Consider the following 25,208-nt stretch of genomic DNA (forward strand, 5'->3'; position numbering starts at 1 on the left):
AGTGTCTTGTCCGCCTCTGTCTGTGGTGTGTGTGTGTTTGTGATTTTATGTGTTGTCTGCTCTATGTTCTCTCAATGGTGTGTCTGGACTGTACTGTGATCTTCCCCAGCTGAAACTGAACACAGATGTTTACAGACATCCATGTCCTCCACCAAGAACTGAAATAGCATCCTTGTATTACACAGTATCACCCCCTGTCGTGTGTGTGTGTGTGTGTGTGTGTAGAGCGTGACCTCCTCAACCCGGTAATGTGTGGTTCATGGGCTGCTTGTCAGTGTTGTAACAACCTGCCACTGACCTCTTGTCTTTTACAGCTGTTCTAATGATAGGCTGTGTGAGTAGACTGTCTGGCACTACAGGGCTTTCTTCAGGACACTGAGAGGACCTGTCATGTTGACTCTGTTCATCTTGGGAGAGTGCTGGAACTGAAGCTCCCAGGATGCAAAATGTTTTAACAGCAGTTTTGTAACTAATGTCCTTTCTGTCTCCCCCTCTCCTTCTGTCTCCCCCTCTCCTTCTGTCTCCCCCTCTCCTTCTGTCTCCCCCTCTCATTCTGTCTCCCCCTCTCCTTCTGTCTCCCCCTCTCATTCTGTCTCCCCCTCTCCTTCTGTCTCCCCTCTCATTCTGTCTCCCCTCTCCTTCTGTCTCCCCCTCTCCTTCTGTCTCCCCCTCTCCTTCTGTCTCCCCCTCTCATTCTGTCTCCCCTCTCCTTCTGTCTCCCCCTCTCATTCTGTCTCCCCCTCTCCTTCTGTCTCCCCCTCTCCTTCTGTCTCCCCCTCTCCTTCTGTCTCCCCCTCTCTTTCTGTCTCCCCCTCTCTTTCTGTCTCCCCCTCTCTTTCTGTCTCCCCCTCTCCTTCTGTCTCCCCCTCTCCTTCTGTCTCCCCCTCTCCTTCTGTCTCCCCCTCTCCTTCTGTCTCCCCCTCTCCTTCTGTCTCCCCGTCTCCTTCTGTCTCCCCCTCTCTTTCTGTCTCCCCCTCTCTTTCTGTCTCCCCCTCTCTTTCTGTCTCCCCCTCTCCTTCTGTCTCCCCCTCTCCTTCTGTCTCCCCCTCTCCTTCTGTCTCCCCCTCTCCTTCTGTCTCCTCCTCGCCCCCCTATCAGGCGTGACCGTGGCCCAAAGGGTGGTGACGGTTCAGAGCGGACCACTTGTACGGACAGAGGGCAGTCACGTGACCATCTGGTGCAACGTGACTGGTTACAAGGAGGGCGTGGAGCAGGACTTTGAGTGGTCCATGTACCTGACCTCGGTGCCCGACCGCGAGATCCGCATCGTGAGCACGGCCCAGTCCAACTATGCGTACGCAGTGTACGCCCAGAGGGTCAACAGTAAGGAGATCTGGGTAGAGAGGCTGACCAGGGACTCAGCCCTGCTCCACATCACCAAGGTCCAGGCCAGAGACCAGGGGCTGTTTGAGTGTTACACCCCCAACACAGACGGACAGTACCTCGGCTCCTACAGCGCCCGTACCAACCTCACCGGTGAGTCCATGTTACATCACATGGCTGTGTTATAAATGGCACACTATCCCCTTTTCATTGTTCCCCTGTAATCAGGGACTTATTTTAGATGGGGTAGGCCTAGTCATTGAGGGTGTGGCTGGCTGGATCAGCGAGTCTTTGGTCAGGGAAAGTCGTGCCTCGCCCCACTCTCACTCCCACATCCCCTCCCTCTGTGCGTTGTTTTATTAGCACACTCTGTGTGTGTGTGTGTGTCTGTCACCAGCATCTGTTCCTCTGTTACACACACACACACACACACAGCTGGTATGGTTGAGAATTCCGCTCCCAGGTCGGAATCTGGTTCCCGTCATGCCTTCATCCCTGATGCTGGTGACCTTGCACTGAGTAAGGGGTCAGAGGTCACGCCAGGCGCTCATGGGAGTTATGTTAATAGTCATACAGTATGCCAGTGTGAGAGTTGATAGACTAATGAAGTGTAGTTGGTGTGCCATTATATCTGATTTTAGTTTGTCACTGTTAGCCGGGTGTACATCGCTTAATAGACCCAGACTTATATTTATCAGTATTTTTTATCATTTCCCTCTGAATATGTGTTGGGTGGGGCAGCAGCGTAAAAGCCCCTGTACTAACTATAGTATATTGGTGGCCTTGCAGCAGTATGCACGGTATGCTTTGAATGTGGGGCAAGGCTCAGGCGTAAAGCACTGCAAAAGGGTGCTGCTGATAACATACTGTATTTATAGAGTGTGTGTCTGGGGGGGGGGTGTTATATGAGCCCCTCTCTGTGTCTATAATCTTAGCCCAGTTCCCCATGGTCAGGGGGATGTTACAGGGTTCTCTTCCCTCCCTCCCCTCATCCCCGTCTCTCAGCAGCTGCACGCGTCCGGATACGCAATACCCTGTCTTCTACCCACTGCCTCCCCCTCTTTCACTCTCTCTCAAACTCCTTCTTTTTCTCTCACCCTCTCTCTGTATCAGTTCTGTTTGGGAACGAAGAATATTCTCGTCTCGAAGTAGGAAGTGTGTATCTCACCAGTCATGTCACAGGACAGGAGGGAAGTTGGCTATCTAATCAGAGAATAGGAGGAAGTATTGGAGAGAGTGAGAGTGGGAGGGATAAGTGGGGATATAAGTTGATAGGAGGAAAACTGAGTAATCAATGTGGTTGCTAAGTAAAGGACGGTGAGACAGTGATCAGTGTCCTCTCTGTCACAATTGGCTCTGTGAGACTGATTTATGCAAGTAGAACAATGTATCCTCTCTGTGCCCCGGGGAAGGTTATCTGCAGCGCACCTGGCAAGTCCGATACTTGATCATCATTGTTTGAGTGAGGTGTGTCTATTGTGTGTGCAGTAGAATATATCACCTGGGCCATGTGTGTGGCTGATTGTTCAGAAAGATGATACCACACTGTGTGTCTGTCACATCTTTTCTAATGAGACATGAGTCCACATGTGACTGTGTGGCGTGGGCTAGCTGAACAAACTGGCGCCCAATTTCTAATCAACTCATCAAAGCACCAACAAGTTATTGAAAATAACTGGAAATAAATTCAAAATATTAGTAACTTTTTTGACTTTCGGAGTGTGGATGTACCAGCCTGTCTGTGTGTTTGTTCCATACACCAGAGTGTGTCTGTGTGTGTGTCTGTGTGTGTGTCTGTATGTACGTGTCTGTGTGTGTGTCTGTGTGTGTGTCTGTGTGTACGTGTCTGTGTGTGTGTCTGTGTGTGCGTGTCTGTGTGTACGTGTCTGTGTGTGTGTCTGTGTGTGTGTCTGTGTGTACGTGTCTGTGTGTGTGTCTGTGTGTGTGTGTCTGTGTGTACGTGTCTGTGTGTGTGTCTGTGTGTACGTGTCTGTGTGTGTGTCTGTGTGTGCGTGTATGTGTGTGTGTCTGTGTGTGCGTGTCTGTGTGTGCGTGTCTGTGTGTGCGTGTCTGTGTGTACGTGTCTGTGTGTACGTGTCTGTGTGTGCGTGTCTGTGTGTACGTGTCTGTGTGTACGTGTCTGTGTGTACGTGTCTGTGTGTGCGTGTCTGTGTGTGCGTGTCTGTGTGTACGTGTCTGTGTGTACGTGTCTGTGTGTGCGTGTCTGTGTGTACGTGTCTGTGTGTACGTGTCTGTGTGTGCGTGTCTGTGTGTACGTGTCTGAGTGTACGTGTCTGTGTGTACGTGTCTGTGTGTGCGTGTCTGTGTGTGCGTGTCTGTGTGTGCGTGTCTGTGTGTGTGTGTCTGAGTGTGCATTTCTGTGTGTGCATTTCTGTGTGTGCGTGTCTGTGTGTGCGTGTCTGTGTGTGCGTGTCTGTGTGTGCGTGTCTGTGTGTGCGTGTCTGTGTGTGCGTGTCTGTGTGTACGTGTCTGTGTGTGCGTGTCTGTGTGTGCGTGTCTGTGTGTACGTGTCTGTGTGTGTGTGTGTGTGTGTGTGTCTGTGTGTACCTGTCTGTGTGTTTGTTCCATACACCAGTGTGTGCGTGTCTGTGTGTGCGTGTCTGTGTGTACGTGTCTGTGTGTGCGTGTCTGTGTGTGCGTGTCTGTGTGTGCGTGTCTGTGTGTGCGTGTCTGTGTGTGCGTGTCTGTGTGTACGTGTCTGTGTGTTTGTTCCATACACCAGTGTGTGCGTGTCTGTGTGTGCGTGTCTGTGTGTACGTGTCTGAGTGTGCGTGTCTGTGTGTGCGTGTCTGAGTGTGCGTGTCTGTGTGTGCGTGTCTGTGTGTGCGTGTCTGTGTGTGCGTGTCTGTGTGTACGTGTCTGTGTGTGCGTGTCTGAGTGTGCGTGTCTGTGTGTGCGTGTCTGTGTGTGCGTGTCTGTGTGTACGTGTCTGTGTGTGCGTGTCTGTGTGTGCGTGTCTGTGTGTGCGTGTCTGTGTGTGCGTGTCTGTGTGTGCGTGTCTGTGTGTACGTGTCTGTGTGTCTGTGTGTGCGTGTCTGTGTGTGCGTGTCTGTGTGTGCGTGTCTGTGTGTGCGTGTCTGTGTGTGCGTGTCTGTGTGTGCGTGTCTGTGTTTGTTCCATGCGCCAGATTGTGTGTATCCAGATTGTGATTATCCAGATTGTGTGTATCCAGATTGTGTGTATCCAGATTGTGTGTATCCAGATTGTGATTATCCAGATTGTGTGTATCCAGATTGTGTGTATCCAGATTGTGTGTATCCAGATTGTGTGTATCCAGATGTTGTGTATCCAGATTGTGTGTATCCAGATTGTGTGTATCCAGATTGTGTGTATCCAGATGTTGTGTATCCAGATGTTGTGTATCCAGATGTTGTGTATCCAGATGTTGTGTATCCAGATTGTGTGTATCCTACACATTAGCTCGTGATAAAAATCCAACAGCATGAAATGGTCCTACCCAATGTCCCCTCTAAGCTGCGCGCGTACATGCAGCTCCACGGGACTGCCACACAGAAGAAATATCAGCGCGCACAGAGAACACAAGATTGAACTTCACTGTAATTTCTATAGTTTTCCCCCTTTACACAATCAACATTTCCCTTTACTGTGGGAATTGTGATCGAACCAACGTAATATTTGCTACTTTCAATGCAACATACTGAAACAAAACAAACTACTCAAGACTTAGTATGCATAACTAACCACTCAAGAGAAGGAATAGGAGTAGGATTCTATTGCATTGACAGCACGAACTCTACACAGACCTGTGTGCCATAACCAATCAGGCCTATAAGCAAATAGACCATTGCCATATATGGATCTGTGCCATTCACTTTGAACTGGACTGTTTTTACAGCATCAGCGGTTGTGAGGAGATGCGCTTGTTTATAGATCAAAGCCAGAGATGGATGTTGTGACATTTGTACATTTGTTCATATCCTTTTCTAGTTAATGAGTTAGCCCAGTTCTGGATCATTTTGTAGTCAGCAATAGGGGAGTGATTGCTTCCTACGAGAGCACAAAATCCTTGAAAAGCCAGTTGGGTATAGATCTTGTTTTTGTCTTAAAGGGGCAGTGTTGTATTTTGAGAAAGGCTTGAATAAGCTAAGTAGCCAAAAGGCGGCGGGTAGCTTATTTTGTGGTTTCTTGCATCAAACACAACATTTTCAGTCACCTTGTCTGAAGGACAAGTGGATAAACAGGTTGATGTCAAGCCCTGCATGTTTTTTTTCTCTCACTGAATTTAGGCCTTCATTGAACACCACACATTGGCTGCTACTGTAGGCTGAATGATATAACAGTTATTTCCATTTTAAAATGTGATGGGATGCATTTTCTCCATTGTTTTTGATGGTAGGCCAACATTATAATCAAATAGCCGCAGTAGCCTACTTGACCACTGTTAAAACAAAGTTAAAGAGGGTACAGCCTTAGTGGTCACAGTAAACACACGCCGGAAGTTGCACAGAATTTTCACAACTTTCCAGTTTGCTCTCAGCAGACCAGAAATTTGCTCAGTGATAATAAAAAAAATTGAGGGAACATTGGTCCTACTGTGTGTGTGTGTGTGTGTGTGTGTGTGTGTGTGTGTGTGTGTGTGTGTGTGTGTGTGTGTGTGTGTGTGTGTGTGTGTGTGTGTGTGTGTGTGTGTGTGTGTGTGTGTGTGTGTGTGTGTGTGTGTGTGTGTGTGTGTGTGTGTGTGTGTGTGTGTGTGTGTGTGTTCCCATGCATGTCCCACGCACCAGCCTGTGTGTGAGTGTGTCCAAGGCACTTGTGTGAGAACAGGGACAAACAGCAGACTGCTCTTCTCCTACTCAGCCATGTGGCTCAAAAACACTCACATTCAAGATCACGGTAGTCTTAGTCACTCTGGCTGCGTTCACACAGGCAGCCCAATTCTGATCCTTTTTTCCAACAACACGAGTTTTGAACAATCACATCAGATAATTTTCAGAGCTGATCTGATAGGTCAGAATTTGTCTACCTGTCTAAACACAGCCCACTCATACTGTACATCTACTGTACTCCTCTATAGAGTGGATCATTACGTTGCTCTCACAGACCGTACATACATCTACTGTACTCCTCTATAGAGTGGATCATTATGGTGCTCTCAGACACAGACAATACATACATCTACTGTACTCCTCTATAGAATGGATCATTACGGTGCTCTCACAGACATAGACCATACATACATCTACTGTACTCCTCTATAGAGTGGATCATTACGGTGCTCTCACAGACCATACATACATCTACTGTACTCCTCTATAGAGTGGATCATTACGGTGCTCTCACAGACCATACATACATCTACTGTACTCCTCTATAGAGTGGATCATTACGGTGCTCTCACAGAGCATACATACATCTACTGTACTCCTCTATAGAGTGGATCATTACGGTGCTCTCACAGACCATACATACATCTACTGTACTCCTCTATAGAGTGGATCATGACGGTGCTCTGACAGGCACAGACCATACATACATCTACTGTACTCCTCTATAGAGTGGATCATGACGGTGCTCTGACAGGCACAGACCATACATACATCTACTGTACTCCTCTATAGAGTGGATCATTATGGTGCTCTCACAGACCATACATACATCTACTGTACTCCTCTATAGAGTGGATCATTATGGTGCTCTCACAGACACAGACCATACATACATCTACTGTACTCCTCTATAGAGTGGATCATTACGGTGCTCTCAGACACAGACCATACATGCATCTACTGTACTCCTCTATAGAGTGGATCATTACGGTTCTCTCACAGGCACAGACCATACATACATCTACTGTACTCCTCTAAATCAAATCAAATCAAATGTGTTTATATAGCCCTTCGTACATCAGCTGATATCTCAAATTGCTGTACAGAAACCCAGCCTAAAACCCCATACAGCAAGCAATTCAGGTGTAGAAGCACGGTGGCTAGGAAAAACTCCCTAGAAAGGCCAACACCTAGGAAGAAACCTAGAGAGGAACCAGGCTATGTGGGGTGGCCAGTCCTCTTCTGGCTGTGCCGGGTGGAGATTATAACAGAACATGGCCAAGATGTTCAAATGTTCAAAATTACCAGCATGGTCAAATAATAATAATCAAAGGCAGAACAGTTGAAACTGGAGCAGCAGCACGGCCAGGTGGACTGGGGACAGCAAGGAGTCATCATGTCAGGTAGTCCTGAGGCATGGTCCTAGGGCTCAGGTCGTCCGAGAGAGAGACAGAGAAAGAGAGAATTAGAGAGAGCATACTTAAATTCACACAGGACACCGGATAGGACAGGAGAAGTACTCCAGATATAACAAATTGACCCTAGCCCCCTGACACATAAACTACTGCAGCATACATACTGGAGGCTGAGACAGGAGGGGTTAGGAGACACTGTGGCCCCATCCGATGACACCCCCGGACAGGGCCAAACAGGAAGGATATAACCCCACCCACTTTGCCAAAGCACAGCCCCCACACCACTAGAGGGATATCTTCAACCACCAACTTACCATCCTGAGACAAGGCAGAGTATAGCCCACAAAGATCTCCGCCACGGCACAACCCAAGGGGGCCGCCAACCCAGACAGGAAGATCACATCAGTGACTCAACCCACTCAAGTGACGCACCCCTCCTAGGGACGGTATGAAAGAGCCCTGGTAAGCCAGTGACTCAGCCCCTGTAAAATGTTAGAGGCAGAGAATCCCAGTGGAAAGAGGGGAACCGGCCAGGCAGAGATAGCAAGGGCGGTTCGTTGCTCCAGAGCCTTTCCATACACCTTCACACTCCTGGCCCAGACTACACTCAATCATATGACCCACTGAAGAGATGAGTCTTCAGCAAAGACTTAAAGGTTGAGACCGAGTTTGCGTCTCTCACATGGGTAGGCAGACCATTCCATAAAAATGGAGCTCTATAGGAGAAAGCCCTGCCTCCAGCTGTTTGCTTAGAAATTCTAGGGACAATTAGGAGGCCTGCGTCTTGTGACCGTAGCGTACGTGTAGGTATGTATGGCAGGACCAAATCAGAGAGATAGGTAGGAGCAAGCCCATGTAATGCTTTTGTAGGTTAGCAGTAACACCTTGAAATCAGCCCTTGCCTTGACAGGAAGCCAGTGTAGCGAGGCTAGCACTGGAGTAATATGATCAAATGTTTTGGTTCTAGTCAGGATTCTAGCAGCCGTATTTAGCACTAACTGAAGTTGATTTAGTGCTTTATCCGGGTACCCGGAAAGTAGAGCATTGCAGTAGTCTAACCTAGAAGTGACAAAAGCGTGGATGAATTGTTCTGCATAATTTTTGGACAGGAAGTTTCTGATTTTTGCAATGTTACGTAGATGGAAAAAAGCTGTCCTTGAAACAGTCTTGATATGTTCTTCAAAAGAGAGATCAGGGTCCAGAGTAACGCCGAGGTCCTTCACAGTTTTATTTGAGACGACTGTACAACCATTAAGATTAATTATCAGATTCAACAGAAGATCTCTTTGTTTCTTGGGACATAGAATAAGCATCTCTGTTTTGTCCGAGTTTAAAAGTAGAAATTTTGCAGCCATCCACTTCCTTATATCTGAAAAACATGCTTCTAGCGAGGGCAATTTTGGGGCTTCACCATGTTTCGTTGAAATGTACAGCTGTGTGTCATCCGCATAGCAGTGAAAGTTAACATTATGTTTTCGAATGACATCCCCAAGAGGAAAAATATATAGTGAAAACAATAGTGGTCCTAAAACGGAACCTTGAGGAACACTGAAATTTACAGTTGATTTGTCAGAGGACAAACCATTCACAGAGACAAACTGATACCTTTCCGACAGATAAGATCTAAACCAGGCCAGAACTTGTCTGTGTAGACTAATTTGGGTTTCCAATCTCTCCAAAAGAATGTGGTGATCGATGGTATCAAAAGCAGCACTAAGGTCTCTATAGAGTGGATCATTACGGTGCTCTCACAGACACAGACCATACATCCATCTACTGTACTCCTCTATAGAGTGGATCATTACGGTGCTCTCACAGGCACAGACCATACATCCATCTACTGTACTCCTCTATAGAGTGGATCATTACAGTGCTCTCACAGGCACAGAGCAGAGTATGACAGATCGCTCCTTTACTACATTTGCTGAAATTGCTGGACATGAATGTAGCACGTTCTCTCACTCACATGTGCCTGTTTTATCTTATCTACCCATTGGCTGAAGGGGCTAGTTATAGTATGTAGAGTGTGACTGATAGAGAGAATGATTTGATGGGAATGATAGAGGAGGGAAATGGAGAGCGCAAGAGAGAGAGAGAGAGAGATATGGGGGAAAAACAGTGTGTGATGGAGAAATGATGAGCCCTTCTTCCTGGCTCAGTCTAATTGGTTCGATCCCGCCGGGTGCTACCTACAATGCAGCTGGTGCTATAGGGGCGCGTTTTAAGTAGTCTGTGCCTGATATGACTATTAAGGTTAATGCCATGCCTACTGCCTATGATTCTTTTTCTTTGCAACTATTCCTTGAAGGCCAGCATCTCGGAGTCGCCTCTTCACTGTTGACATGGAGAGTTGTGTTTTGCGTGTACTATTTAATGAAGCTGCCAGTTGAGAACTTGTGAGGTGTCTGTTTTAGAGGTCGACCGATTATGATTTTTCAATGCCGATACCGATTATTGGAAGACCATAAAAGCCGATACCGATTAATCGGACAATTTTTTTTTTTTACATATATATTTTTTTGTAATAATGAGAATTACAACAATACTGAATGAACACTTATTTTAACTTAATATAATACATCAATAAAATCAATTTAGCCTCAATTAAATAATTAATGTTCAATTTGGTTTAACCTGTTAGTCCTACCCACACCGTATTCGGTAGCGTAATCATAGCCTCAAGCTCATTACCATAACGCAACGTTAGCGATTTCTAAAAATCGCAAATGAAATGAAATAAATATGCCTATCCTCAAGCTTATCCTTTTCTTAACAATCCTGTCGTCTCAGATTTTCAAAATCTGCTTTAGAACCAGAGAAAATCAATAATTTGTGTAAGAGTGGTGATAGCTAGCTTAGCATTTAGCGTTAGCATTTAGCACGCAACATATTCACAAAAACCAGCAAAGGGATCAAATAAAATAATTTACCTTTGAAGAACTTCAGATGTTTCAATGAGGAGACTCTCAGTTACATAGCAGATGTCCAGTTCTTCCTGAAAGATGCTTGTGTAGGACACAACGTTCCGTTTTGTTACTATGCATTTGGCTACCGAAACTAACCGAAAATTCAGTCACCTACACGTCAAACTTTTTTCCGAATTAACTCCATAATATCGACTGAAACATGGAAAACGTTGTTTGAATCCATCCTCAAGGTGTTTTGTCATATATCTCTTCATTGAAATGCCATTCCTGGAAGCCTGCATTGTTCTCAGATTCGGATGGAAAAATACTGGTACCTGACTTTTGCGCACCAATTTCCACACAGACACCGTGCGGGACCCCTGGTAAATGTAGTCTCTTATGGTCAATCTTCCAATGATATGCCTACAAATACGTCACAATGCTGCAGACACCTTGGGGAAACGATAGGAAGTGTCCGTTCATTCCTGTCGCATTCACAGCCATATAAGGCGATCATGGAAAACGTGCCATCAGAAATCCTGTTGATTTCCTGGTCGCTCAAACATCTTGGTTTTGCCTGTAGGTTTTGTTCTAAGGCACTCACAGTGAAAATCTTTGCAGTTCTGGAAACGTCAGAGTGTCTTCTTTCCAAAACTATCAATTCCAAGCATAGTCGAGCATCTTTTCGTGACAAAATATTGCGCTAAAAACGGGCACGTCTTTTTATCCAAAAATGAAATACTGCCCCTAGAGTCTTAACCGGTTAAATAATGCAAAAACAAAGTGTTGGAGAAAAAAGTAAAAGTGCAATATGTGCTATGTAAGAAAGCTAACGTTTCAGTTCCTTACTCAGAACATGAGAACATATGAACGCTGGTGGTTCCTTTTAACATGAGTCTTCAATATTCCCAGGTAAGAAGTTTTAGGTTGTAGTTATTATAGGAATTATAGGACTATTTCCCTCTATACCATTTGTAATTCATTAACCTTTGACTATTGGATGTTCTTATAGGCACTTTAGTATTGCCAGTGTAACCGTATAGCTTCCGTCCCTTCCCTCGCTCCTCCCTGGGCTCGAACCAGCAACACAACGACAACAGCCATCCTCGAAGCAGCGTTACCCATGCAGAGCAAGGGGAACAACTACTAGAAGGCTCAGAGCGAGTGACGTTTGAAACGCTATTAGCGCACGCTAACTAGTTAGCCATTTCACTTCGGTTACACCAGCCTCATCTCGGGAGTTGATAGGCTTGAAGTCATAAACAGCGCAACGCTTGACTCACATCGAAGAGCTGCTGGCAAAATGCGCGAAAATGCTGTTTGAATGAATGTTTACACGCCTGCTTCTGCCTACCACCGCTCAGTTAGATACTTAGATACTTGTATGCTTGTATGCTCAGTCAGATTATATGCAACTCAGGACACGCTAGATAATATCTATTAATATCATCAACCATTTATACCTAGTTAACTAGGTATAAAAATAAAAATAAAAATATAAAAAAATACAGATTTCCGATTGTTATGAAAACTTGAAATTGTCCCTAATTAATCGGCCATTCCGATTAATCGGTCAACCTGTAGTCTGTTTCTCAAACTAGACACACTAATGTACTTGTCCTCTTGCTCAGTTGTGCACCGGTGCCTCCCACTCATCTTCCTATTCTGGTTAGAACCAATTTACACAGCATTGTACGAGATCTTCAGTTTCTTGGAAATTTCTCGCATGGAATAGTCTTGGGATGGGCTACAGGACAATAGGCAAAGCAGAGCTGGAGGCAGCGAAAGCTGAGCGGCAGCGATATGAGGAGGCAGCACGGCAGCGCGACAGGTACGAGAGGCAGCCCCCCCCCAATTTTTGGGAGAGGGAACACAAGGTGTGGGGCTAAGCCAGGTAGCAGACCTGAGCTCACTCTTCGTGCTTATTATAAGCAGCGCGTTACTGGTCAGGCACCATGTTATGCGGTTAAGCGCACGGTGTCGCCAGTACGTGCCCATAGCCCAGTGCGCTATAGGGCAGCCCCCCGAAAGTGTCATGCGAGTGTGGGCATCCAGCCAGGGCATATGGTGCCTGTTCAGCATGTCTGGTCGCCGGTACGCCGTTCCTGTCCAGGGTATCCTGCGCCGGCTCTGCGTGCTGTGTCTCCGGGAGGTCTCACTAACCTGGTGGGTCCTGTGGCAGCCCCACGCACCAGGCTGTCTCTCTGTCTCCTCCCTACAGGTGTTCCCGTCTGTCCAGAGCGGCTAGAGTCTCCCGCCTGTCCAGAGCGGCTAGAGTCTCCCGCCTGTCCAGAGCAGCTAGAATCTCCCGCCTGTCCAGAGCGGCTAGAGTCTCCCGCCTGTCCAGAGCGGCTAGTCTCCCGCCTGTCCAGAGCGGCTAGAGTCTCCCGCCTGTCCAGAGCGGCTAGAGTCTCCCGTCTGTCCAGAGCGGCTAGAGTCTCCCGTCTGTCCAGAGCGGCTAGAGTCTCCCGTCTGTCCAGAGCGGCTAGAGTCTCCCGTCTGTCCAGAGCGGCTAGAGTCTACCGTCTGTCCAGAGCGGCTAGAGTATCCCGTCTGTCCAGAGCCGCCAGTCTGTCATGAGCCACCAGAGCCACCAGTCTGTCAAGAGCCGCCAGTCTGTCATGAGCCGCCAGAGCCACCAGAGCCGCCAGTCTGTCATGAGCCACCAGTCTGTCATGAGCCGCCAGATGCGCCAGTCTGTCATGAACCGCCAGATGCGCCAGTCTGTCATGAACCGCCAGATCTGCCAGTCTGTCATGAGCCGCGAGTCTGTCACGAGCCGCCAGAGCCACCAGTCTGTCACGAGCCGCCAGAGCCGCCAGTCTGTCACGAGCCACCAGAGCCGCCAGTCTGTCACGAGCCGCCAGAGCCGCCAGTCTGTCACGAGCCGCCAGAGCCGCCAGTCTGTCACGAGCCGCCAGAGCCGCCAGTCTGTCACGAGCCGCCAGAGCCGCCAGTCTGTCATGAGCCGCCAGAGCCGCCAGTCTGTCATGAGCCGCCAGTCTGTCGTGAGCCGCCAGAGCCGCCAGTCTGTCATGAGCCGCCAGAGCCGCCAGTCTGTCACGAGCCGCCAGAGCCGCCAGTCTGTCACGAGCCGCCAGAGCCGCCAGTCTGTCATGAGCCACCAGAGCCGCCAGTCAGCATAGAGCGGCCGGTCAGCCAGGATCTTCCAGAGCCGCCCGTCAGCCAGGATCTTCCAGTCAGCCAGGATCTGCCAGAGCCGCCAGTCAGCCAGGATCTGCCAGAGCCGCCAGCCAGTCCGGAGTTGCCCTTCAGTCCGGAGCTGCCCCTCAGTCCGGATTTGCCCCTCAGTCCAGTTGGGCCATTTAGAAGGGTCGCCGTGTTTAGGAGGCCACGGAGGCGGACAATGAGGCAGAGAAAGACTGTGGTGAAGTGGGGTCCGCGTCCCGCGCCAGAGCCGCCACCGTAGACAGACGCCCACCCAGACCCTCCCCTATAGGTTAAGGTTTTGCGGCTGGAGTCTGGACCTTTGGGGGGGTGGGTGCTGTCACGTTCCCACCTTTATGTCCTTTGTTTTGTCATTATTTAGTATGGTCAGGGCGTGAGTTGGGGTGGGCAGTCTATGTTTGTTTTTTCTATGATTTTGGGATTTCTATGTTTCGGCCTAGTATGGTTCTCAATCAGAGGCAGGTGTCATTAGTTGTCTCTGATTGAGAATCATACTTAGGTAGCCTGAGTTTCACTGTTTGTTGGTGGGTGTTTGTTTCCGTGTCTGTGTTTTTCACCACACGGTACTGTTTTGGTTTTCGTTCGTTTCACATTTATTGTTTTTGTATCAGTTGTGTTCATGTTGAGTATTCCTTATTAAAAGAACCATGGACACGTACCACGCCGCATATTGGTCCTCCGATCCTTCTCGCCTCTCCTCTTCAGACGAAGAGGAGGAAAACCTTTACACCCACTGTATGTTGTGAAATGGTTAGATATTACTTGTTAGATATTACTGAACTGTCAGAGCTAGAAGCACAAGCATTTCACTACACCTGCAATAACATCTGCTAAACACGTGTATGTGACCAATAAAATTTGATTTGAGACAGATTTTTGTCAAGACTGAATAAAGGTGGCGGTGTCTTCTGAAATAAGTTTCTGTCATTCCTCCAATGATCGATTCACCCAGCAAGACTATGGTGTATGCTGCACTGATAGTCACCCATCAATCCATACCCCCCTCTCTCTTTTCCTCTCTCGCTCGCTCCCTCCCTCCTTCACTCTCTCCATCTCTTTCCCCCTGTCCTCTCCCCTCTTTGGCTGTCTAAGAAGCAGGTCTATGGCCTAGTCAATAAAAGTCTTGGCTCTCCAGCCTTATCAGATTGAAGGAGGAGAACAGGGAGGAGAAGGGCGAGTGATTTAAGAATGAAGGTAGAGATGGACGCAAGAACAGGAGGGATTGAGAGGAGTACTAGATGAAAAGGAGAAACAAGGTGGATTTACAAAGAGATAGCGTGATGGAAAGAGATAATGGGCTAGAGAGGGATGGCTAAAGAGCGAGAGGGGTGGCGTGAGAGGGATGGCTAGAGAGTGAGAGCGAGAGGGATGCGAGAGGGATGGCTAGAGAGAGAGGGATGGCTAGAGAGTGAGAAAGAGAGGGATGGCCAGAGAGCGAGAGTTACTGGAGGAGAGAGGAAGGCTGTATCCACTCTCTTGGTATTGATTGGGTGCTCTGGGCTTCCTGTTCCTTTTCACAGTGGCATTAGCTCTCTGTCCCTCTATCCTTCTCTCACTCTCTCTCTCACCATCATCCTTTTCTCCATTTAATTTACAATCACTCTTCTCTCTTTCCTATTTGGCACTGAGTTTGACTCACTGTGAGTATATGAGTGTAGGTTCTCTGAGCTGGTGAATGGGCATGGGTCTTAACAAAAAAGAGAGGGAGAGAGAGATTTTATCACTGTCTACTCTGCCATTTCCATGCCGATCTCATGTCCTCCAGAGACAGGGCCTCCTGCTCAATGACATTACTGCCACTTAGACACACACACACTCTCAGCCCGGGCGTTTGTTCTCTCAGTCAGGTAACTGACTCTGGTGAGAGTGTGTCAGTGGAACCAGGAACAGCAGCGCAGAACATTATGTGACGTCTCTTACGGAACACAACCCAACGTTACACACAGGTGCAATGGAACCACAGAATAGAACCTGCAGCAGGAATAGAACAGCCACTGCACAGTGGTACAAGATGGTAGATGTAATAGGAGGAGATGGAGTGGACAGGACACAGTGTGACAGGGAGGGCATAGGGGCCATCTCAGTACTCTGAACAGGACACAGTGTGACAGGGAGGGCATAGGGGCCATCTCAGTACTCTGAACAGGACACAGTGTGACAGGGAGGGCATAGGGACCATCTCATTACTCTGAACAGGACACAGTGTGACAGGGAGGGCATCGGGGCCATCTCAGTACTCTGAACAGGACACAGTGTGACAGGGAGGGCATCGGGGCCATCTCAGTACTCTGAACAGGACACAGTGTGACAGGGAGGGCATAGGGGCCATCTCAGTACTCTGAACAGGACACAGTGTGACAGGGAGGGCATAGGGGCCATCTCAGTAGTCTGAACAGGACACAGTGTGACAGGGAGGGCATAAGGGCCATCTCAGTAGTCTGAACAGGACACAGTGTGACAGGGAGGGCATAAGGGCCATCTCAGTAGTCTGAACAGGACACAGTGTGACAGGGAGGGCATAAGGGCCATCTCAGTACTCTGAAGTGGCTGCCTCCTCGTCACCTGCCTCTCATTCATTTGCACTTATGCAATGGCAGTTGCTAGCTCAAGTCTGAAGAGATCATAGTGCAGTTCACACACACTATTCGGAGAATGAGAAAATATACAAACATCCCTCTCAAAGGAGAGCAAGAGACGATACAGACAGACACACACGCATAGTACACACGTTGACAATCTTGTTTATTACCCATACAATAATGGAATAAATGTCAACCTACGAGTGAGTGCTGCAGTTAGCTGCCGCCCACACTAACGAGCTAGGCTAATGCGAAAGGGTTTATCGTGTTAGCATTGTGTGTGTGTGGGGTAAGGGGGTGGGGAAATGAGCCAAAGAAGCACTACCGTGCCTCCGTTTTAATTAGATTAGCTTAGCTAAGCGCTAACCCTCAGAGGTGCGCTGCCTCTTCTTTGTGTGAGATCAATGCAATGCAGCAGCGAGGCTACATGAATATGTATATGAATAGGAGAATGCTAATGCTACATGAATATGTATATGAATACGAGAATGCTAATGCTACATGAATATGTATATGAATAGGAGAATGCTAAGGCTACATGAATATGTATATGGATAGGAAAATGCTCATGCTACATGTGTAGGTTAGTCAGCTGGTTCTCATAAAACAGGCAGGAGACGAAAGCGAGGATGAAGCCAGTTATTGTTGAAGCCCTGGAACAAGCTAGGAGCGTCTGTGTGTGTGTGACATTGTGTTGCTTTGAAGTCTCATCTCCACAGAAAAGGGACAACTCAAGGTGCTTGTATTTCCACTTTTTCGGTGGAACTGCTGATAACCCCGCTCAGTCTGCCACACACACACACACCAGGGTTTACGTTAGGAAAATGTGGACAACGTGACCCGGAAGATTTTAATTTATTTGCCGACCATTTGAGAAGTGTACCGGACCCATAAGCATTGGATGTATAACCCATTAGGGTGTCTAACCATGGTGCTCAGAAATACAGAAATCACATTTAGATTATGGTAATTCATCTTAACACAACATGCAACACATGTAATGAAGCAGCCAATAAAACATAATTTTCAAACAAAATGCATTTTGTGGGAAAAAGGGAAACGCCATTATAAACAGCTCACCTGATGCGAGCGGTATGACAGATGGTGATCTAAAGATACACCAGCTAGGATGGGATGACTATAGGATTGTGCATTTGGCTTCTGGACAAGGAATTAAAGTTGATATGAAAACCAATAGAACAGGAGAGAAATTAGGAAGTCTTTCATAGGCACCGCAAGGCAAAAGGATAGCTGATTATTGAGTTGCGGCTATCAGTGAAAAACATTAACCAGGTAGGCTAGTTGAGAACAAGTTCTCATTTGCAACTGCGACCTGGCCAAGATAAAGCATAGCAGTGTGAACAGACAACACAGAGTTACACATGGAGTAAACAATTAACAACTCAATAACACAGTAGAAAAAAAGGGGAGTCTATATACAATGTGTGCAAAAGGCATGAGGAGGTAGGGGAATAATTACAATATTGCAGATTAACACTGGAGTGATAAATGATCAGATGATCATGTACAGGTAGAGATATTGGTGTGCAAAAGAGCAGAAAAGTAAATAAATAAAAACTGTGGGGATGAGGTAAGTGAAAATGGGTGGGCTATTTACCAATAGATTATGTACAGCTGCAGCGATCGGTTAGCTGCTCAGATAGCTGATGTTTGAAGTTGGTGAGGGAGATAAAAGTCTCCAACTTCAGCGATTTTTGCAATTCGTTCCAGTCACAGGCAGCAGAGTACTGGAACGAAAGGCGGCCGAATGAGGTGTTGGCTTTAGGGATTATCAGTGAGATACACCTGCTGGAGCGCGTGCTACGGATGGGTGTTGCCATCGTGACCAGTGAACTGAGATAAGGCGGAGCTTTACCTAGCATGGCCTTGTAGATGACCTGGAGCCAGTTGGTCTGGCGACGAATATGTAGCGAGGGCCAGCCGACTAGAGCATACAAGTCGCAGTGGTGGGTAGTATAAGGTGCTTTAGTGACAAAACGGATGGCACTGTGATAAACTGCATCCAGTTTGCTGAGTAGAGTGTTGGAAGCGATTTTGTAGATGACGTCGCCGAAGTCGAGGATCGGTAGGATAGTCAGTTTTACTAGGGTAAGCTTGGCAGCGTGAGTGAAGGAGGCTTTGTTGCGGAATAGAAAGCCGACTCTTGATTTGCTTTTCGATTGGAGATGTTTGATATGGGTCTGGAAGGAGAGTTTGCAGTCTAGCCAGACACCTAGGTACTTATAGGTGTCCACATATTCAAGGTCGGAACCATCCAGTGTGGTGATGCTAGTCGGGCATGCGGGTGCAGGCAGCGATCGGTTGAAAAGCATGCATTTGGTTTTACTAGCGTTTAAGAGCAGTTGGAGGCCACGGAAGGAGTGTTGCATGGCATTGAAGCTCGTTTGGAGGTTACATAGCACAGTGTTCAATGACGGGCCGAAAGTATATAGAATGGTGTCGTCTGCATAGAGGTGGATCAGGGAATCGCCCGCAGCAAGACCAACATCATTGATATATACAGAGAAAAGAGTCGGCCCGAGAATTGAACCCTGTGGCACCCCCATAGAGACTGCCAGAGGACCGGACAGCATGCCATCCGATTTGACACACTGAACTCTGTCTGCAAAGTAATTGGTGAACCAGACAAGGCAGTCATCCGAAAAACCGAGGCTACTGAGTCTGCCGATAAGAATCTGGTGATTGACAGAGTCGAAAGCCTTGGCAAGGTCGATGAAGATGGCTGCACAGTACTGTCTTTTATCGATGGCGGTTATGATGTCATTTAGTACCTTGAGTGTGGCTGAGGTGCACCCGTGACCGGCTCGGAAACCAGATTGCATAGCGGAGAAGGTACGGTGGGATTCGAGATGGTCAGTGACCTGTTTGTTGACTTGGCTTTCAAAGACCTTAGATAGGCAGGGCAGAATGTATATAGGTCTGTAACAGTTTGGGTCCAGGGTGTCTCCCCCTTTGAAGAGGGGGATGACTGCAGCAGCTTTCCAATCCTTGGGGATCTCAGACGATATGAAAGAGAGGTTGAACAGGCTGGTAATAGGGGTTGCGACAATGGCGGCAGATAGTTTCAGAAATAGAGGGTCCAGATTGTCAAGCCCAGCTGATTTATATGGGTCCAGGTTTTGCAGCTCTTTCAGAACATCTGTTATCTGGATTTGGGTAAAGGAGAACCTGGAGAGGCTTGGGCGAGGAGCTGTGGGGGGGCCGGAGCTGTTGGCCGAGGTAGGAGTGGCCAGGTGGAAGGCATGGCCAGCCGTTGAGAAATGCTTGTTGAAGTTTTCGATAATCATGGATTTGTCGGTGGTGACCGTGTTCCCTAGCCTCAGTGCAGTGGGCAGCTGGGAGGAGGTGCTCTTGTTCTCCATGGACTTCACAGTGTCCCAGAAGTTTTTGGAGTTGGAGCTACAGGATGCAAACTTCTAGATTTTTTATCTCACCCATCTACACACAATATCCCTTAATGACAGTGAATTGTATTTTGTTTTTAAATTTTACCTTAATTTCACTAGGCAAGTCGGTTAAAAACAAATTCTTATTTACAATGACGGCCTACCAAAAGGCAAAAGGCCTCCTTGGGGACGGGTTGAGATTAAAAATACAAAAATATAGGACAAAACACACATCACGACAAGAGAGACAACACAACACTACATAAACAGAGACCTAAAGACAACAACATAGCAAGGCAGCAACACATGACAACACAGTATGGTAGCAACACAACATAACAACAACATGGTAGCAACACAACATGGTAGCAGGACATAAAATAGTACAAACATAATTGGGCACAGTGAAAACATGTTACAAAAAATTGGTGCACATTTATTGAAAATAAAAACAGAATGATCTAATTTTCATAAGTATTCATACTGCTGGGTTAATACTTCATAGATGCACATTTGGCAGCGATTACAGCTGTGAGTCATTCTGTGTGTAAATCTGTGTAAAGAGCTTGCCACACCTAGATTGTACACCTAGAGTGTACAATATTTACATTAATATTTTAAAAATTCTTCAAGCTCTGTCAAATTGGGGGTTGATCATTGCGAGACAACCATTTTCAGGTCTTGCAATAGATTTAAGTCGAAACTGTAACTTGGCCACTCTGCAACATTCACTGCCTTTTTGGTAAGCAACTCCATTGTAGATTTGATCTTGTGTTTTAGGTTATTGTCCTGCTGAAAAATGAATTGATCTCCTCCAAGTGGCTGGTGGAAAGCAGTCTGAACAAGGTTTTCCCCTAGAATTTTTCCCAGAATTATTTTATCCTGAAAAACTTCCCAGTCCTTAACGATTACAAGCATTCCCATAACATGATGTAGCCACCGCAGTGCTTGAAAATATGGAGAGTGTTACTCACTAATGTGTTCTATTGGATTGGCCCCAAACATAACACTTTGTATTCAACATAAAAAGTGATTTTCTTTGTCACATTTGTTGCGTTATTACTTTAGTGCTCTTCATTTTTTATAATAATTCCAATTCTTTGATATTCTGAGGTATTGTGTGTAGGTCAGTGCATCTTAATTTAATACATTTTAAACTCAGGCTGTAAGACAACAAGATTTTAAAAATGTCAAGGGGTGTGAATACTTTCCGAAGGCACTGTGCATGTGTTTGCTGTTGGCTCTTTGTTATATGGCTAAACATGTTGGAGAAGTGCTTTATTCATACATCTCCATTTTGGATAGATAGCTCTTCGTGTTGTTGTTTGTTTAGTGTGTTCCAATTTCCCCAGAAGTGATTGGACTGTATGGATTATTCAATCAGATTGAGCTGTTTTCTGACATGCTGTTCCTTTTTTCTTGGTGTATTTTTCTATTGTTCTAGTGTTTCAACATAGGGAGTTCGTTCTGCTTCTCTGGGTCTCTGGGTTTTTGGTTGGATTGGTTTCTCAATTTCTTTCCTAGCTTTTTGCATTCTTCATGAAACCATTTGTTGTTGTTGTTTTCTGATAGATTTAGTATTTTATTTGATATGTTTGCTGATAAGTCAAATATACTGTTCAGGCTTCCTACTGCAAAGTTTACACCATCGCTATTGCAGGGAAACATTTAGTCCTGGAAGTTGTCTAGGGGGGATTGGATTTGTGGTTGCCCAGTGGTTTTTTGTAGCTTTCTACACTGCCTTTCTTCTGCCTACAGAATGTCTTAATAGCATGCCGTCGGTTGGGCTTCAATACCTCATGGTTGAGTATTTCTCTGTTGGGGTTTGATAGCGGTGTTAGTTGGCTGACTTGGTATGCTCTGAGAGACTACAGTACTATTATTTCATTTTTTATTCCTACCCAATTGCAAAATGTTTCCTGTTTTTGGTTAATTTACCAAATTAGCATTCCCTCTGGGTCCCTTCACTGTGTAACATCTGGTAGTTGGTGGATGCGACTACCAGCTCTCTGTAACCTAGAGGGCAACCAGTGAGTCCATCTTCTCTATACCATGTTTATTGCAGTATGATAATATCTGTGTTTCTGATTTATTTTGTGAAATCTATGTTCCTGCTCTTTAGGCCAAAGGCAGATGACCTCCAACTTTGTATATTCCAGGAAGAGATAGTAAAAGCTTGGTGTTCCATAGTGTCTCTGTCGGTCTGTGTCTGTATGTGTGTGGAGGTAGTGCTGGTATCAATTTAAAGAGATTAACATCGTGCCCGCCTCATTAGCATGCTAATCAGCCCCTCATTATTTGGAATGAGAAATAGTGATTTATTTCAAATGTCTACTATAATGGATTTCAGTGTGGGCTCTAGAGCCCCAGGCTGTCTGTCTGTGTGGAAGTGGGGGTAAACCAACTCTGAACACACTACACATATACACCACACGGTGCTACACACATACAAGGAAATCTGAAGGCCTGATGGAGTTCTGCAGACTATTCTCCTAACATGTCCCTCTGTGACAGAATTCCACTTTGAAGGCCCCTGTGTGGATAACTACGTCCTCAATCTCCACGGCGTGAGCAATCACGTACGTACATACACACACACACACTCTCCCTCGGAACAGGCGGGTGCAGACAGCAGACATGTGCTGCCACCTGTGCCCCACTCCAGGGTCGAGCTCTGCCGGAGGGGACCGTTTGTGTGTAAGCCCCCCCTGGTGTTGTTCTAGCTCAGACAGACAGTTGCTCCTCTTATCTGATACCCTGCTGGACTGGTGCCCTGTGGTTCTGTTCAACCTACTCTCACCCTGGACTGCATATGCATATCCCCCCCCCCCCCCCACACACACACACACATACAGTTGAAGTCGTAAGTTTACATACACTTAGGTTGGAGTCATTAAAACTAGTTTTTCAACCACTCAACAAATGTCTTGTTAACAAACTATAGTTTTGGCAAGTCGGTTAGGACATGTACACAAGTAATTTTTCTAACAATTGTTTACAGACAGATTATTTCCCTTATAATTCACTGTATCACAATTCCAGTGGGTCAGAAGTTTACATCCACTAAGTTGACTGTGCCTTTAAACAGCTTGCAAAACTTCTGATAGGCTAATTGACATAATTTTAGTCAATTGGAGGTGTACCTATGGATGTATTTCAAGGCCTACCTTCAAACTCAGTGCCTCTTTGATTGACATCATGGGAAGATCAAAAGAAATCAGCCAAGACCTCAGAAAAGTCTTGTTCATCCTTGGGAGTAATTTTCAAACACCTGAAGGTACCAAGTTCATCTGTACAAACAATAGTACGCAAGTATAAACACCATGGGACCATGCAGCCGTCATACCACTCAGGAAGGAGACGCATTCTGTCTCCTAGAGATGAACGTGCTTTGGTGTGAAAAGTGCAAATCAATCCCAGAACAACAGCAAAGGACCCTGTGAAGGTGCTGGAGGAAACAAAAAAGTATCAATATCAATATCCACAGTAAAACGAGTTCTATATCAGCATAACCTGAAAGGCTTCTCAGCAAGGAAGAAGCAACTGCTCCCTAACCACCATAACAAAGCCAGACTACGGTTTGCAACTGCAAAGGGAGAGGCTTGCAAGCTGAAGAACACCAACCCAAACATGAAGCACGGGGTTGGCAGCATCATGTTGTGGGGGTGCTTTTCTGCAGGAGGGACTGGTGCACTTCACAAAATAGATGGCATCATGAGGAAGGACAATTATGTGGATATATTGAAGCAACATCTCAAGACATCAGTCAGGAAATTAAATCTTGGTCGCAAATGGGTCTTCTAAATGGACAGTGACCCTAAGCATACTTCCAAAGTTGTGGCAAAATGGCATAAGGACTACAAAGTCAAGGTATTGGAGTGGCCATCACAAAGCCCTGACCTCAGTCCCATAGAATATTTGTGGGCAGAACTGAAAAATTGTGTGCGAGCAAGGAGGCCTACAAACCTGACTCGGTTGCACCAGCACTGTCAGGAGGAATGGGCCAAAATTCACCCAATCTATTGTGGGAAGCTTGTGGAAGGCTACACCAAAACGTTTGACCCAAGTTAAACAATTTAAAGGCAATGCTACCAAATACTATTTGAGTATATGTAAACTACTGACCCACTGGGAATGTGATGAAAGAAGTAAAAGCTGAAATAAGGAATTCTCTCTACTATTATTCTGACATTTCACATTCTTAAAATGAAGTGGTGATCCTAACTGACCTAAGACAGATCATTTTTACTGGAATTAAATGTCAGGAATTGTGAAAAACTGAGTTTTTGGCTAAGGTGTATGTAAACTTCCGCTTCATCTCTACATACATACATACATATACAGTTGAAGTCTAAAGATTACATACACCTTAGCCAAGGTCAGAAGAAAGGCCTCTTTAGTGTCCTACATTTTCATAACCTATCTCCTGATTCTGCCTCCTCAACCCTCCTCTCCTCCCTCTCTGCATCCCTTGACTCTCTATGTCCCCTATCCTCCAGGCCGGCTCGGTCCTCCCCTCCCGCTCCGTGGCACGATGACTCATTGCGAGCTCACAGAACAGGGCTCCGGGCAGCCGAGCGGAAATGGAGGAAAACTCGCCTCCCTGCGGACCTGGCATCCTTTCACTCCCTCCTCTCTACATTTTCCTCCTCTGTCTCTGCTGCTAAAGCCACTTTCTACCACGCTAAATTCCAAGCATCTGCCTCTAACCCTAGGAAGCTCTTTGCCACCTTCTCCTCCCTCCTGAATCCTCCGCCCCCTCCCCCCCCCTCCTCCCTCTCTGCAGATGACTTCGTCAACCATTTTGAAAAGAAGGTCGACGACATCCGATCCTCGTTTGCTAAGTCAAACGACACCGCTGGTTCTGCTCACACTGCCCTACCCTGTGCTCTGACCTCTTTCTCCCTCTCTCTCCAGATGAAATCTCGCGTCTTGTGACGGCCGGCCGCCCAACAACCTGCCCGCTTGACCCTATCCCCTCCTCTCTTCTCCAGACCATTTCCGGAGACCTTCTCCCTTACCTCACCTCGCTCATCAACTCATCCCTGACCGTTGGCTACGTCCCTTCCGTCTTCAAGAGAGCGAGAGTTGCACCCCTTCTGAAAAAACCTACACTCGATCCCTCCGATGTCAACAATTACAGACCAGTATCCCTTCTTTCTTTTCTCTCCAAAACTCTTGAACGTGCCGTCCTTGGCCAGCTCTCCCGCTATCTCTCTCTGAATGACCTTCTTGATCCAAATCAGTCAGGTTTCAAGACTAGTCATTCAACTGAGACTGCTCTCCTCTGTATCACGGAGGCGCTCCGCACTGCTAAAGCTAACTCTCTCTCCTCTGCTCTCATCCTTCTAGATCTATCGGCTGCCTTCGATACTGTGAACCATCAGATCCTCCTCTCCACCCTCTCCGAGTTGGGCATCTCCGGCGCGGCCCACGCTTGGATTGCGTCCTACCTGACAGGTCGCTCCTACCAGGTGGCGTGGCGAGAATCTGTCTCCTCACCACGCGCTCTCACCACTGGTGTCCCCCAGGGCTCTGTTCTTGGCCCTCTCCTATTCTCGCTATACACCAAGTCACTTGG

At 46.8% G+C, this 25,208-nt stretch overlaps 1 protein-coding gene across 1 annotated transcript in view; it reads left to right on the forward strand.

The window, feature by feature from the left end:
* The window catches only part of LOC124044121 (immunoglobulin superfamily member 3-like), a 184,496-nt gene that overhangs the window by 29,392 nt on the left and 129,896 nt on the right, over positions 1–25,208 (forward strand). Inside the window, exon 2 of the mRNA XM_046363592.1 lies at positions 1,099–1,476. Coding sequence (XP_046219548.1) covers positions 1,099–1,476 — 378 coding nt within the window. The remainder of the gene's footprint in view (positions 1–1,098; positions 1,477–25,208) is intronic.

Source organism: Oncorhynchus gorbuscha, linkage group LG09 (genome assembly GCF_021184085.1).
Source record: "Oncorhynchus gorbuscha isolate QuinsamMale2020 ecotype Even-year linkage group LG09, OgorEven_v1.0, whole genome shotgun sequence".
Classification (NCBI taxonomy): domain Eukaryota; kingdom Metazoa; phylum Chordata; class Actinopteri; order Salmoniformes; family Salmonidae; genus Oncorhynchus; species Oncorhynchus gorbuscha.